Here is a 16,372-nt window from a genome sequence, read left to right as displayed (position 1 = left end):
CAGCCTGGCTGCTGCTGGCCATGGGGTGCTGGGCAGCCCTGGTGCCCCCAGGCTGCAGCATAAATTCACAGCCCTGGTGCCCCCAGGCTGCAGCATAAATTCAGGGCTCAAAGCGGCACAGTCCCTGCTCCATCAGGTGTCCGTGGTGCACAGGGAGGCTCCTCTTTCCCTGGATCCTCACAGTGCACAGGGATACTCTTTCCCTAGATCTCAACACCCTGTGATACAGGTCACATGGATCAAACTTAGGCACTCCCTTTTCCATGCCTCACCTCCTCTACTGCTATCCATCTCTTTTAAAAATCTCAGGGATGAGCCCCATCTGACTGACGCACCTCAACTCCAACCTGAGCATCGCTTTAAGAGACATTGGAAAAGTTTCCATCGTGGCAAAAAATCTCCCCTCATGTAAAACTATGGAATTTAAGAAGTTATATTAAACAAAACAAACAGAATGGCTTAATTCCCGATTTTCTAAAGGAAAATGCTTTGAGATTGAATGAAGAAATATCTTTACAAACAGAACTTTGCCGTAAGCCTTCAGCACCCACCTACATTCTTTTCATCAGTCAGTTCTGCTGGGACCACCCTTGGCTTGCATTTTTGTATTGGGTCTGGCTGAGATGATGTTCATTTACCCGTAACAGCCCTCACACTGCTGTGATATTGAGATACGGATAAAAACTGGGAGAGGTAATGGGAAAAAGTACTGAACAATGTTAGAGGGTGGAACAATCGTGGGGAATTCTTCTTGTGATTGTGCTGAAGGGACAAGGGATTTGGTGTAAACTGTCCACTTTTGTTCTGTGTTGTGATGATGCTGTTATGGTTTTTGTAGGGGGAATTTTTGTTTTGGTTGGTTGGTTCTGTTGATGTGAATGAAGGTTGTGTGATGAAACAGAATTTTCTGAGTTAGAAGGGACCCACAAGGATCATCGAGTCCACCTCTTAAGTGAAGGACCTATATGGGGAACAAATCCATCCCTTTGGTGTTATCAGCACCCTGCTCTAACCAACTGAGCATCAATTCAGTCTCAGTACAGGCACATAATTCCTAAATATATAAGGGGTGGGAACAAGGTCTTGTACTACAGTGACAAGTTACGCCTGCATTTTTGTACAGCAGGGAATCCAGGTGTTCCTTAAGGAGTATTTCAGCATCCTGGTGATTCCAGAAGGGAGAGAGAAGACGCAGCAGGGACTCACTCACCTCCATCGAGGCTCCTGGATGCTCTCTTGCTGGCCGTGCGCTCGAACTGGGGCGCGGGCCGGTCGATCAGGGCACTCGCCTGCCGTGTCTGTGCCTGCGTCCGGCCGCTGTAGCGGAACTTGGAGCCCAGCGCCAGGAACCTGCTCTTCGGGATGGCCTCGGTGGAAGTCAGCCTGAAAGACACACACACCATTTAAAAATCACACCCCCAGGGCAAGAAAGGGGCATGTGAAGAGGAATTAAAATATACGTTAAAGGAATCCCTTGCATCCACCCGGCCAAGGAAATGCACATGACCCAAAGATCTCTGTCTTATGGGTCTTGAAAAGCAGAACTTGCTTAAAATTTACTGCAAAATAAACACCTGCAGTCCCTGCAACCATTTCACTTCATTTTTCCAAAACTCTAAAGAACAATATTCATTTTCAATAGTTAAATTCAAGCACTAAGTTACTCAAGGTGAGGCTACTGTTCAGAAAACCCACCTGAAGAAGGTGTGATGTTCAACACATACTTTCCACAGCTTCTTCGCTGCCCGGTAACTTGGTAGCTTGAACCCAATTGTACTTTCATACTGTTCTTGCTGTGGAAAATATCAGTTATTTAGGTATAGCAGGAAATAAATGTGACAGGAGCCCAGTCCCCAGCCCACCACTCTGTTCTGCTGTGGCACAAACTCCTGAACTTGCCCTGCAATGTGCAGCAGGATCTCAGGTCAGAGGAAAGAGAGGGCTTTGGGCACTAGTCTGGGCATTCCTCAGGATGCACTGGGATTTGCAGAGGAACATGCCGTGGGTTTTGCAGCCAGTCAGATCATTTATTCCTCCCTGTCACACCACCCAGCTGTGGGCTGGGGTCAAACACTGACCTCCCTGCGAGGCCGGGTCATGGCAGTGAAAGCAGAAGGAGGAAGAAGAGGAAAGAGGTGGATCTCCATTGCAGCCTCCCTCCCTGATGCCGCCAGGCTGCTCCAGGGATTTCCCCATTCATGAGAGGTAGCATCAATGCATCCATTCCCTGCCTCCTGCACTTAGGTGAAAAGCTCATTCTAATATTTAATTATTTTCTTTGAATGAAAGCAAGACAAAGAGCCATTGTCTTGCCCTGTTTCCAAAAAAAGTAGTTAGCGCTGCCCCAGTTTCAGCTGTCACCCTCCCACGCGTTTCCCTGGATGCTGGGAATACCCGGGGATGCCAGGAGGTGGTGCTGGATGTCACCAGCGGGGCTGCAGCTCCAGCTCTGCCCGGGCTCGGCACCAGCCGGGGTCAGACACCCTGATGTCACACACTCGCGCAGGGAAGAGCCTGACCCCTCCCCGCTCCGCTCCGCTCCAGTGACACACACAAGGAAGCAGAGCACGGCAGGAGCCCGCAGCAGCCAGCCGTACCTCCCCTGGCCGAATCTTTATGAAGAAGCTGCTGCGTTTGTAGGAAATCTTCAGGACTTTGGGCCACGGGAAGCGGTTGATTCTCAGTTTATCTTTGTAAACAAGAAGGCCACTGGAACAGACTCCCAGAGTGATATCCACTCCTTCCAAGTCCTGGGAATGCAGATGAGGATTTAAGCAGTGTCAGGGTTATGAGTTTCATGCCAACAGCTGCCTTCCAAATTATCTCTCTGGTCTTCACATAAATCACCTCCCCACCACCCAGACTCCAGCTCCCAGCTCCACGGCCAGCCTCCCTTCTCTTTCACACTTTTCCTGACAACCTCCTCCCTCCTGCTGCTCTCTCCTGTTCTGCTGGTTGCCCAAAGGGCTCATCTAGGGCCCATCCTGCATTTCCTGGAGCACAGAGGCTCACGTGGCAGGGAATATATATTGTATTCTAAGTTACTCAGAGCAAGGACCTGTCTATACGAGGAGCTTTGGAAAGTTTCCTGTGACATATAAATAATAAGAAACCAGGAAGAATCACTTCTCTTGCAGGAATGCTTGAGGCATTCCTGTTGTATGTTTGTATTTCCATACTTCCTCTCTTTCCAAAGGAGTTTCCTAAAACAGGTAAACTTGCTCCTGCAAGGGAAGGATAATCAAATTACAAAATCCACAGGTAGGTGCACACACGCTGGCTCTCACCTTGGCTTGGTGAAGGTCGACTCCATACATAGACAGCTTTTTTGCATTCTCAAGAAATTCCAGGTCTGCTTGGGCTGGAGTCATGGATCTGTAGAAAAAGAAAGGGCTTGGTATTCTCAAAACTGCTGGTTTTAAGAGGAGACAGATTAGACTTCATTAAATTCTTTAGATTTTCTTTTGCTTTCAATACAAACAAATTTTGGCCCAGATGACTAATTATTAAATCACTCTGACTGCCCAAATTTGTGCTTTGAGACATCCCAGTAACGCAGCTGCACTTTATTCCTGTGAAGCTGTACTGGCACTAGAGAAGGAAGTGAGGAAGAGCAGTGAGGTGACGAAACTCGATTCAGCATAAGAAACCCAAATGAGCAAAAGGTGACAGGTCCTGTCCCCCCAGACCTGCTGTCTCCAGACCTCCCCAAACCCAGCTATTGTTCTCCAAACCAAACACAAGGACAGCTGAAACCACTCAGCAGAGATTCCAGTCGGGGGACCAGATGAATATGGGGTTTTCTGGGAACAGATGGTGCCCTGTCTGCAGGAGGGGCACAATTTAACAAAGACATCCTGATAATGGAGGCCATTATCAACGTTATTGAAGTGTCCCTGTTAATAAGTTCCTGGTGTATGTGGTACATTAACAGCTCTGCTGGGAGAGGATTCAGCTGCATACACTTCATTTTCTGCCCTCCTTTGATGTCTTCCTTACTGAGCGCTCACATACATCTTGTGTGTGATGTAAACAGGTTTGAGTGGTGGGAGACGGGGCAAAGTCCACTGTAAGGACAATCTTGTAGGAAGGCCCCAGGAGCAGTCACCATCTTGATAGGTGCCTTGTGCTTTGCAAATACAGTAGCAAGAGCTGGGGCATGGTTTAGCAGAGATTTCCCTGGAAATGTCCAAAAAACACACAGATGATACATTTGGGGACATAGTTTAGTGACAGGCTTGGCAGGGCTGGGTAAATGGCTGGACTCAATGGTCTTCTAAGTCTTTTACAACCTTAACAATTCCATGATTCTAGGACTCCCACTGAAAATCTTCTGAAGTTTAATATTCACAGAATATGGACCAGAAATTAAACGGGGACATGTTGCTTCCTCCTGCACATGCAGACAGATGAAATATAACTACATCTTATACCTTTTGAAGTCTCCTTCTAATGAAGCCATGAATAATTCAGCACTGTGATCCACCACTTCTAGCACAGCCAACGGCCTTTGACTCCAAGTCATGAAGCTTGTCAGAGGCCCAGTACTTATTTTCCCTCATTTCCTCTCCTCTCAGTGTAAATGGAGGGGAATCAATTTAAAATATTGATTTGCAGGGTTGAGTGAGGTGTTAATTGTACCTCTGGTCACAGCCAGGGCCCACATCCACCCTTCCCACTGTGCTCCAGTTTTTTGTTCCCATCTGCCTGTGAGAAAGTCTTGTCTTTGCTCCTTCTTTTCCCTTCAAGGAAGATGCACCCAAAATAAGATGAGGAAGAGGTTTACTGTCACCTTTGAATCTGATACCAAGGGGACTCCTAGGAGTTGTTCAACCCTACCTGAACCAGACACCCCTGCCCAAGTCGTGGCTGCACTATGAAACAATTAACTGCAGGTTTGTAATTCCTGGATCACCTGGAATCCTTCCACGTTAGGTAATGAATGTTACTCGTCAAATGTGGTAGAAGAATGCCCCAAACAGGCTGTAGGCTACTGTAGCGTAGAGAGAAACTGTAGCCTCTAGAGAAACGAGATCAAACTACAATCCAAAATTACACAGATCCCAAAGAAATATATTAAGAAAAGACAAAGTGGAAGGGTAAAACAAGTCAATTTTGCATTTGCACGTGAACTAACCCCCACTCTCATGGCTATTCTGTGGGAAAAATGCACTTGCTAATAAATAACTGCAAGATTTTGCATGTGCTTTCTAAAAACTTAGTTTCTTCTTCATGCAGGAAAAAAGAATTCCAGCTTCTAGAAAGATTTTGTCCTAAGTATTAGATCTTCTGTTAAAAGCTGATGTTCATAGAATCATCACAGAATGGTCTGGATCAGAAGAGACCTCAAAGATCATCCAGTTCCACCCCTGCCATGGGCAGGGACACCTTCCACTATCCCAGGTTGCTCCAAGCCCCATCCAGCCTGGCCTTGGATGCTTCCAGAGATGGGACATCCACAGATTTTCTGTATCTCAAAGAAGTGGGGAAAACACCAGAAAATCCCATTATTTCCCTTATTTCCTGTTGCTGTGCACAAACAAGGCCTCCAGCCGCCACACCTTACCTGTATGTTTTATGAAGCTCCACAACCTTTTCTTCAAGCTCTTTTGTCTGGTTTGGGGCCAGTTTGAACTCACTGATGTAATCTGGACCATGGAGATCGGGATCATAGTCTCCCAACTCTGACTGGACCGTGTAGGAACCCAGCAGGGCCAAGGTGGCAAAGGAGCAGGGCAGCCGCCCTGTAAGGATGTCCTGTCTAAGTTGCAGACACAGGTAATACCTGGGGGCAGAAAGGAAATTCACAGAGAACAGGGAGAAATTTATTAACTTGAGGATCAGAGTCTCTGTTTTTATGCCACTGATGAACACACAACAATGCTCATTTCCAATTTTTACTTATTCCCAAGGTAAACAGCATGGAGGACTGGGGGATTCAAGGTCACCTCCACTCTGCAAAGGGAGTAAAGGACACTATGACCAGAAAATCTTGGGTTTAGGTAAGAATTTACTTTTCTATACAAACACACACATGGTAGGGTTATAAATGACACTGCTTTACATGTGGACTCCAGTGGCGAGTGGGAGCATCCTCACATCCTCTAAAAGCAAACCAAACCCCCTCCAAAAGGTGAAGGCATCTGATCTCCTTGCTGAAGGAGGGCAAAACCACCCAAATAGGAAACACTTCTATTCCATATTCAGGAGAATATGGCAGTAGGATTCCCAGGTGACTCACCTGGTGATGTCCTCTGTCAGCTGGGCAGGATCCGGCGGATAAAACTTGACATTGAAGGTAAAATCCCAGGGGCCTCCTGCAATGACAAGGGAGAGCTTGAGAAAAATAAACACACCAGGACAGCTTTGTGATGGTCAGTTGATATAAAAAAAAGCTGGGAAAATCCAATCTGATCTTCAGAATTCAGCAGATGCAACACTGATTTGATACCGCTTGTTCTCACAGCTGGCTGCAGCTTAACATCTGTGTAAATGTAAGATGTGACTCCATTTACAGGAGGTAAGAAAAGCAGGAGAAAATAAAGCAAGGCAGGGAAATTCACCTGGATTAACCACAACTTGTGGCAAAAATTAAATTCATTGCTAAGAAGCTCAATGACTGACATGTTTTTTCATTGACTGAAAAGGGATTCATGGAGAGAGGTCAGACACAGAATGTAATTAATGAATTAGGACTGGTTTACTGCTCAACCCAATTTTGAAATTTGGAGGAGGGCTGTGCTAAGTCACTCCTCAGCCTAATGCACTGGGATCAGGTGGTCAGACACAGGTTAAACTCAGCCCAACACAAGCATCAACCTCTGGATGAAGCCAGAAAGCACCAGGATAGGAAGAGCTTTTCAAGTCCAGACCTAATTGCTTTAATACAGCTTGTTGCAAACCTTGTATAGCACCATTACAGACATTAACTGAGCCAGAATCCACATAATCACACACAGAATTGGCATTATATGTGGTATGGACAGCCCAGATGACACATCTGAAGAGGTAACTCTCTCTTCTCCTTGAAAATAATCCCATTTCCCAGTAGAAAACAGCCCTGACTGACCGATTTTCATAGTTACATCTCCCCCTGCTGTGCCCTTTAACACTAGTTCGAAATAAGATTTATTTCAGAAAGAGAAGATCTACCCCTGCGCTTAACTCGCTCAGAGGTTTATTCCAATCTCACACAGGGAAGAGGGGGAATGGAGCATTCCTGGATTTACTTCTTATGCAACGCCATAACTGGGATTAAACACAAGGCACGTTGTTTTCATCACACACAGTTCAAAACAAGTGATTCCAAGATGACATTGAAGGGAGCAGAGGTTACCTAAATCACCACACACTGGTGTCCACATGTTCATATGCAAAATACCTTCACTTTGAGTAAAATCAAGTAATTTGCCATTTAACCCATCTCAGGGGGCCAGATTCCACAGCAGGCTGCTGTTCATTACACTCACGGATGAATTTTATGGATGGAGCAGCTCCTGCCCTTCACACACACCCTGCTACTGATTGCAAGAGAAGTTGGTAAGACCAGGAGCTTTCCCTACTCCACAGCTCTGCACTTCCCCCCTAATCTGGCCTTAATGACACACTTTGTCCTGGGCCTCCCACCAAAAGCATCCATAAAACAGTATTTTCCTTCCCCAAACCAGTATTTTACTTCCAAAGCAGTCAGACTTGCTCCCAAGAGAATACAAAAGCCTCTAAAACATATTTAATTTTGACACTGTCCTCATCTTGAACTAATTCAGTGCTAGCAGACCTTAAAATACAATTTGGGAGAACATCTGGTATTTGAGCTGGTATGTCTCAAGCCGTTTTTCATTCCAGCCCCAGAGTCCATAAAAAAACCTTGTTTCACCATAAAATTCTGCTCGGGGTCTCCCAATCTCCTTTGGGATTTCAGTGGTTCCCACTGACACCCATTTTCCCATCCTCCAGCAAGGAGCACATCCCCACTTCAGCACTGCACAGACAGTGTGGCTTTGCTTCAGGCAAACACACCCCAAGCTGTTTTACCAAGGAAATTACATTTTTTCCTAAATCTAGAGCATCCCTAAGTCCTTAAGAAGGAGAGAAAGGATGCACAGACTGCTTGAACTTGTGCTGATCCCTGCCAGCCACCCTCACTTGACCTCTCTCCATCCCTGGGCCCCTGGATGGCTCACCAAAGCCACACCAGGAGGAACCACACCTCCCCACACATGATAAATTCAATCTACTTACCATGAACCTGCTTTTTTATTTCTTTGGCAGGATCCAGCCACGTCTGTAAGAGGATAAAAACATTCACAGTTTACCAGACATTCCAGAAACACCACAGAAAGCTGCAAATTGCTAAAAATACAGCAAAAGAAAAAAAAGAAGACAATATTTGACACAAAGGCAGCCATGGAAACTGGAGAGATGGTACATTTTTCACTACTTTTACTCCAGGCTGTGGTCTCAGTGGGTGTATTTCCAACCATTCACCTACCAGGGACTCCTAAGGAAGCTGGAGGAACAAGAGGGGGGAAAAAAACCAGAATATTAGGGCTGCAAGAACAGAGCAGCAGGTACGGCCATGGCCACATCCAGCTACCAGGGGCACTTGTACAACACCTTTTTTTTTTTCTCCAGAACCTTTAAAAATAGGTAAATAGGACAGATACATTCATTTTAAGCACCCTGTCTCCTACTTACCCTATTCAGATCAAAGATCACCAAGACTTTCTATTATTAGCTATAGTTTTCAACGACCTAATTGCTGAAATATGAGTAAAAACACCCAATTCCTGAGTAAGGCTGGAATTTTTTATAGAAGTGTGACATAAACTTCATTTAACTATGACTCAAGTTTCTAGTAATTATCTCTGCTACAAATTTAGAAATGTATCTTTTTCCCCCTCCTCTGTAATTTGGGGTTTTGTGGGATAGTGGTGCAATGTAAGCCTCAAAACACAACTCCGGCTTTTTCCATGGTCTGAGCCCTTCCCTTTGCAGGGGTCAGGGCCTGTCCTGCTGCAGGCACTGGCGCAGGGCTAACAACCCTCCTGGAGAGGCTACATTTAACCACCTCTTCATTTTCACCAGCTCTGAGCAGGATTTGGACTGTCCAGGTCTCCCGAGGTGAAGGAATTAACTCATTGAATCCCCCAGGCTAATCTCTCCTGACCAGAAGGAGATGTAACTTCATGGCAGGGAGACAGCAATACTTGCATTTAATCGCCTCTTTTTATATGTCTGCTGCTCTAACATATAAAAGTGGGGATACAAAATCCATTTGAAAGGAAGACTTGCCTTTTTAGGGCCACAGCTTGGAGCACAGCATCTCCATGGCCGGGCTGGTGCCACAACTGCTCGTTACTGGGGTGAGCCCAGGGTGCAGTCATGCATCCCACCCCGCCTGATCCAGCAGACAATGATGGGAACAGCAATTAACAGCACTTTTATCCCACTGGGTCATGAATCAGTGGGAAACAATCCTCCCTTTCAGGGCAATGAGCTCCTTGCTGCTCCATGGTGACCAGCTGCTCCAGCCACTGTCACAACCTCCTAATCCCACTGTCACCCTCTGCTGTGTCCATTGGTCCTTGGAAGGTTTATTCCCCAAATACCAAGGTGGAAAATGTCACATACAACCCCTCCCTATCCAGGAATACACACGTGTATCTCCACCTGCTCCACACAGCTCAAGTGAGGTGCCAGAGCTCATCCTTGGATCCCATTAACACCATTTTACCTGTGAATCAGTAACTCTGGGGAAGCCTTGTTTGAGGTTACAGCAAGAGAGAGATGGAGCTTCAGATTTCAAAGCCCAGTGAAACATAACCAGATAGATTAAAAAAAAATAATAGTGTTTTCACCCATCAGAGCAAACCAAACCAACCTGCTCCACACTGGAGCTGAACAACCCCTGGACAGTGGCCTCATCTTCCCCAGCTTCCAGCTCTGGGACACAGATCTGACAAAACAATCTGTTTTCAGTCCCTGTGGTTAAAAAGGTGCATAACCTCTCAGCCCTGGATGGCTTGGGGGAAGGAGGTACATGCTTCTGCTTCCAGAAGAATCAATGCCAAAAGCCTGATCGTGAGAAGATCAAGTCCAAGGGTCTGGGAGACCACTGAATCATTCAGGAAAAGCCCTCTAAGATCACCAAGTCCAGTCATTTCTCTAGCACTGCCAAGGCTACCACTAAGCCGTGGCTGCACATGCCACATCTATATGCTTTTGATCACTTCCAGGGACAGTGATTCCACCACTTCCTTGGGCAGCCTGTGCCAAGGGCCTGACAACCCTTTCCAGGAAGGAATGTTTCCTAACATCCAAATGCAGCAGCGAGCTACCCACAGCACATGCAGAAGAAGCTGAGCTCCAGCTAAACTCTTTTTGCTCTAAGTTGGATCTAAAAGTACACCAACCTCTCCCTCTGCAAGAACAAACTCTGAGGGTAAAAAATATCCACGTTATATACAAAGAAACACTTTTCAAATCCAAGAAAACTGGAAGACACCAGAGACTGTAAAACAAACCCAAGTGGGAGTTCTGCCTGCCTCAAATAGTGTTATTTTTGGTTGTTATTTTGCCTGTGTATAAAACACTATAAAGTATTTAATGACACACATCTGTCAGTCAGTCACCTGGCTACAGGGATTGCTGCAGGTGAAGCAGAGGAAGAGTCAGAATATGGACCAACATAACCTGTCTAAAGGACATAGAATTGGGCCCTTCATTTCAATTATCTCATTTTTGGCTTTATGAAATAGACCTTGAGTAATTGTTGAGTTACAAGGTAACCAAGGTTTTAAAAGATAAGACACTGCTTGAGTCAAATCAAAGACCTTAAATTGAAACCGTGAGTAGGAGTTTTGGTATAGAGTCCCATCTGTTCTTCTGCAGGGCAAAGGCTCAACTCCAAATGCTCTGGATGGCTCCAACCAAACCTTCCCAGTGCTGACACCAGTGCCAGGGCAGCCTGACTCCTTCAGCTGCAACTTTATAACTTAATGACATCATTTTGCAGTAAACTAATATGACTTCTCCAGGTGAAGACCCAAATTCACTAGGATTCATTCTATGATTCACATAGCTTTTTTACTAAAATCCACACTCCTGTAGTCATTTATTCACCATTTATTCCTGTGTGATGACACGCAATCCGTATTTAGGGAGGACACAAAACAAGTTTGAAGAGGAACTTATGCCCCACTTCCTGCCCTGGGGAGATGATGCAGGAAGAGCTGAATCCCCTCAGGGCCAGCAGCTGCTTACCCTGGAGGTTGGTGTGTCCCATATGGCCAAACCAAAGTAGTCTTCTTCCAGCAGATTGAGGTGGTCGCAGACTTTTTTAAGAAGATCCTGTCCCTTGGCGTGTTTCTGCAAATAGACAAAGAAATCCTGAAGGACAGGGTTGGGTTTTGCCCGTCTTTGTTCACAGGAGAGGGGAGGAACGGCATAGGATCAAACCACACTGTGCACTATCAGTAAGGGGAAAAAAGGTCCTGAGTAGCTCCAAATCAAATCTCCTATCTCCAGGCTGTTTCAGAGCAAGGACTCCTTACAGGAAAGGGCACCAGACAAAAATTCCATGGGGAGGCAACAGGAACCACAGTGGGTCTCTCTCTTCCCAGCAGCTCCGTGTGTGAAAATCCCCCAAAGCTGGACTTCCCAACACAGCTCCATAGACACCAAAGATCTGTACAGGTTTTCCCTCCCAAGGTACATCTGCAGTGCTGGAATCTCCCTGGTCCTGGCTGCCCAAAAATCAGGTGCGGATCAAGAGATGAAACTGCTGCTACAACCTATTCATTTCACGGACAACCTGACTTTTCTTAGGCTCAGAAAAAAGACAGCAGCACATAACCAAAGCCCATGATTTCCGTGGCCCTTCCATCACCCTGATTCGCTGATGAAAACCAGCTTCTCCCATCTGCCTCATGTGCCCAAAGCTGCTCAGCACACAGCCTCCTGCCTCCAGAAATACACTTTGAGCATTCCTATTTCCTCTTTCTCTTTCCCCCAAATCCTGCAGAAGTGAACTGACCCAAGGAACAGATACCCTTTTGGTCCAAAAGCATGAAGGAAAACATCCCTCAGGCATTAAAACTATGGCAACCAGAAGCAGCTCAGTCCATTGGAGGCTTTGCTAGAAGAAAGTGCAGTTCCAGTGACGCAAAATCAGCTTCACTAATGCCCACAGCTCTCCTGTCAGTCATCTCTGCATGGCAACTGCTCCAAGACCCCTGCCTTGTTTTATTCCTTGGCTTTATTCCAGCCTTTCAGCTGTCAGGCCCTTTGTGCACACGTTATGACTCTATAGGTAACATAATGTATGTGTTAGCCTGGGTATTCCTCAAGGAATTGGCACTGGTATAGGAATGAAAAAGCTTCCAGGGCTGTCAGTCGGAAAGGATGCCTGAAAGCACTAATTCTCCTTGGATAAAGGCATTTGTGCTGCTCTTTGCCTACACCTTCGCAATTCCTTCCCAATTAAATCTTAATAAACTCTCAAAACGCCAGAGCAGAATTACACTGGTGCTAAAGCCAAGGGTGCTTCTCAAGTTAAGAGGATCTCACTGACACCATGGCCCCGCTAATCCTCTGCAGTACCCACCACGACCCTCTGGACCTACAGAGAGACATTTCTCATGTCCTGCTCAAGTCAGGACCCCCCATCCCCCCACAGTTCTCCCTCCAACAGTGTCCATGACGGTATTCAAAGGCATCGCTGCAGCAAACTCAGGCACAAAACCATGGCAAGCTGTCACCGGGATTGGGAGAAGACGTTCCTTGGGGCTGCACACAGTATCCCTGGCCAAGGGGAAGGTGATGGGGGCAGGTGATGGGGGCAGGGGGAAGGTGATGCGCTGAGCTGATCCCAGGCAGGACCAGCAGCGCCATCGTTACACAAACACTCAGCACTGACCTACTTGCCCAGGATCACCCAAGGTGATGGTTCCCACAAGGAGCCCTGCGTCCAGATACCCTCTCCTGGCCCATTTACCAGCAGGACTGAGGGAAAACAAGCTGGTGGAATTATGCTCCAATGGTAAGTACCAGATTATTAATATTCCAGACAAGTACTTCGATACTAAAATAGGGATTTCTGCTCGCTTTTTATTGCCCTGACAGCATCACAACCCTGTGAGAGAATGCACAAAATAAAGGAGAAAAAAAGCTCTCAGATGAAGGGGGTTGCAGTGCTCTAAGTCAACATAATAATTTTAAATTGTTTACTGGAAATACATTCAACTGCAGGCTAAACACAGTGTGTTTTTCCTTACATCCAAGCACCAGGAGCTAAGTTAACCAGCAGCCTGAGAGGTTAAGGTACCTTGGGGGACTAGAAAAGCACAAATCAATTTCATTCAACCCATTTTATTCAAAGCCAAGGAGGCAAAAGTTATTTAGACAATTGCAACCTACCCCAAAAACCTAAACTCTAGCCTGGGATACAAATGAGAGAGATGGTGAACAGCAAGTAATATAAAGTTTGGGTTTGTTTTTTTTTAAACTTCCCCCCACCTCTACAAAGCAAGGCACCCTGGAATTGTAGAACAATAAAAAATAAAGATTCCTACTACCCAGAGGTTTTTACAACACACTAAATAAAGTTGTTATAGCTTACAGCAGACTTGTTCTGCAGTAAAACCTGTCATGTAATTCCCTGGCAGCACATTAGGCCCCTATTAAATCGTGTTTGTGGTGATTTTTCAAGAGAAGCAGAAGGGAGAGGGAAGAGAAGAGAAGCAGAACCAAAACCCCAAAGTACTTACATCCACAGAACACTCAAAAATGGTGTCATCCAGCAAAACGACTTTGCAGTACATGTTTCTGTGTCTTTTCACTGCTTTTTGGGCAGGTTTCAAATCCTTGTCTGCTTTGGTCTCCGGAGACTCTGGCTTTGGTTCTGGCTTGGCACCCTCCTCCTTTGCTTCCCCTTCTTCCCTGTCCTCGAAGTCTCTTCCCTCTGGCTCCTGGTCGTCCCTCCTCTCCTCCTGAGCAGGCTGAAACCCCCGATTTAGAGGTGTCAAACAAACAAAGCATCACATGGAACAAGCACTACAGGGCTGGGATCTCACTCAAAATTCATTATCCCACTTTAACCTGTAACCCGGGACCTGGAGCAGCAGCTGGGGTGACCAAGAGAACAGTATTAATTTTTAAAGCTCTTCCAAGTCATTTTCAAGTTTTCATTTAATAAAGGATGTAATAAAAAAGAAGTAAGGGTTGATTAGAGAAATCAGGGCAGATTACATCATGCATTCATGATGTTAATGACAGCACCTTCTGGATTGGGAAGGTTTTTTCCCTCCCAAGCAGGATCCCCAGTGCTCCCACTGCCACTCTGTCATAGCTGTTGTTCCAGTGCACCGGTCCTTGGCATGGCAAGGAGGAATTGTTTCACATTGACAGAGGCTAGACGGGATATTGGGAAGAAATTCTTCCCTTTGAGGGTGGGGAGGCCTGGCACAGGGCACCCAGAGAAGCTGTGGCTGCCCCTGGATCCCTGGCAGTGCCCAAGGCCAGGTTGGATGGGGCTTGGAGCAACCTGGGACAGTGGAAGGTGTCCCTGCCCATGGCAGGGGGTGGGACGAAATGGGCTTTAAGGTCCCTTCCAACCCAAACCATTGTGGGATTTTATGGCAGCAGTGGCACTAAAAGGAGGGTCAGGGCTGAGGTTTTGTGGCCATCGGAGCTGACCGAGCAGCTCTCTGCCACCAAAAAGGGAAGGCAGCCTCCACATCACCATCCCTTTGCCTACGGAAGCACTTTGAGAGTCAGTTTAATCCACTCCAATAGCAGAAAGAGATGCAGTTTGGGGACAGGAGGAGGAAGGAAGCTGGGGTTTTTTTTTCTTCTGCCACTTCAGCAGGTTAAATGAGTTCACAGCAGGCTCTGACGACGCTGGAAGGGGCTGGATGCAGCAGGAGCACAGAGCTGCAGCAGAGGAAGAGCAAAACCTTGTCTGTTCAGCCCATCACATCTCATGAAATCACACCCAGGCACAAGTGCACAGAGGTATTTAAAAACTAAATAATGTCCACAAGCTGCTGACTTCTGTTCCAGCAGAACTGGGACAATCGGGAGCAGTGAATCAGTCAAAGCTCCTAATGCCCGTCGGTCAGCATTTATCAAACTGCAGCACCTCGCAAATGCTTTCACAGCAGAAATATCTGCCGAGTGTCACAGTTCAGAAAGCCACTGACAGTGATCTAAAATAAGAACTGGAAAAAAAAAAGGCACAAATGCTTCATCTGAAATGAACAGCCCATGAAGGAAGGCTGGGGTGCAAATTCACATGGGCTCAGGAGCAGCAAATCAGAGATAAATAGAGAAAGAAATCATGCATTGAAAAACCCAGAATGGCTTGGGTTGGAAGGGACCCTAAAGCCTCCTCTCACCTTCCACTAGACCATGTTGCTCCAACCTGGTCTTAAACACTTCCAAGAATAAGTTCCTCTTGAAAATACTATTTCTGGGCATGAAAATCTCCACCTCTTCCTCATCCTGCTAATCCCTACCCTCAGAGGTACAAAACATGAGCAGAGATCATCCCATGGTCTTCACAGGCTCAGAAATTTGGGAAAAGAAAGGAAAAGCTGTTACCTACTACCCTCTCTACAACTTTGTAATTTTAACGAGGCGGATTTACAATTACTGCCTACTGGCAATGCTTGAATTTGTAAAGGATTGCTCCAAAATTGAGCATTTGTGGGTATCTGGAGCCACTCTGAACTTAAGGCAGTGAGTAAGAAATCCAGATTTCACCCTGTCTGGCTCTAGCAATACACACGGTTGGTTGGGTTGTAAGAAATTCCCAGCTGAGGAGAAGGAATACCTACCTTTTTCCACTCCAGGATCAAGTAACAGCAGAGCTGTAACTACCCAAGGAGGAAGAGAGGGCACCCAGCACCCCCAAATCAATAACCAGCCACAGCTCAGTGAATGTTCCCTGGGGGTGTATCTGCCTCAATTTCTATTTTAAAATTTTAAACTTTAAATTTTGCATGAGAAATGACCCTGGCTGGAAAGAGCAGACACAAGACAGGTTCCAGGAGCTGGGCTCAGCTCCACGTGCCATGCAGAAATCCCTGTCTACATGATGCATAAGCAGGAAACATCTATATTTGGCAGGCTCAGCACTAGCCCAGACCAAGCAGATGACCAAGTCCTAAAATGCCACGCTTGTGCTCCTTGAAGCTGAAGAAACCCTCTCCCAAATCCACATACTCTTGCGATCTCCACCTTGGGCCCCTGACCTGCCTTGATCTGGCTCACACCAAGGACATCCTGACGACCAACCCTGGTTTTGAGCCCAATGAATGTGAACCCTCTGTGTTCTGGTGTGACATCCCAAGGCTCAGCAGAGCAATGG

General features: G+C 46.4%; 1 protein-coding gene across 27 annotated transcripts in view; it reads right to left on the bottom strand.

The window, feature by feature from the left end:
• Positions 1 to 16,372, bottom strand: part of EPB41 (erythrocyte membrane protein band 4.1) — a 94,602-nt gene that overhangs the window by 33,363 nt on the left and 44,867 nt on the right. For all 27 annotated transcript variants that reach the window (XM_069035824.1, XM_069035808.1, XM_069035832.1 and 24 more), the window contains exons 3-11: positions 13,770 to 14,000; positions 11,266 to 11,370; positions 8,242 to 8,284; positions 6,242 to 6,317; positions 5,567 to 5,785; positions 3,288 to 3,375; positions 2,598 to 2,750; positions 1,696 to 1,793; positions 1,211 to 1,383 (exon numbers count right to left, since the gene is read on the bottom strand). In XM_069035824.1, the coding sequence (XP_068891925.1) occupies positions 1,211 to 1,383; positions 1,696 to 1,793; positions 2,598 to 2,750; positions 3,288 to 3,375; positions 5,567 to 5,785; positions 6,242 to 6,317; positions 8,242 to 8,284; positions 11,266 to 11,370; positions 13,770 to 13,823 (1,009 nt within the window). In that variant the 5' untranslated portion in view covers positions 13,824 to 14,000. The remainder of the gene's footprint in view (positions 1 to 1,210; positions 1,384 to 1,695; positions 1,794 to 2,597; positions 2,751 to 3,287; positions 3,376 to 5,566; positions 5,786 to 6,241; positions 6,318 to 8,241; positions 8,285 to 11,265; positions 11,371 to 13,769; positions 14,001 to 16,372) is intronic.

This window comes from Aphelocoma coerulescens, chromosome 23 (genome assembly GCF_041296385.1).
Source record: "Aphelocoma coerulescens isolate FSJ_1873_10779 chromosome 23, UR_Acoe_1.0, whole genome shotgun sequence".
Taxonomy (NCBI): domain Eukaryota; kingdom Metazoa; phylum Chordata; class Aves; order Passeriformes; family Corvidae; genus Aphelocoma; species Aphelocoma coerulescens.
This window is presented reverse-complemented; position numbering and strand designations above follow the sequence as displayed.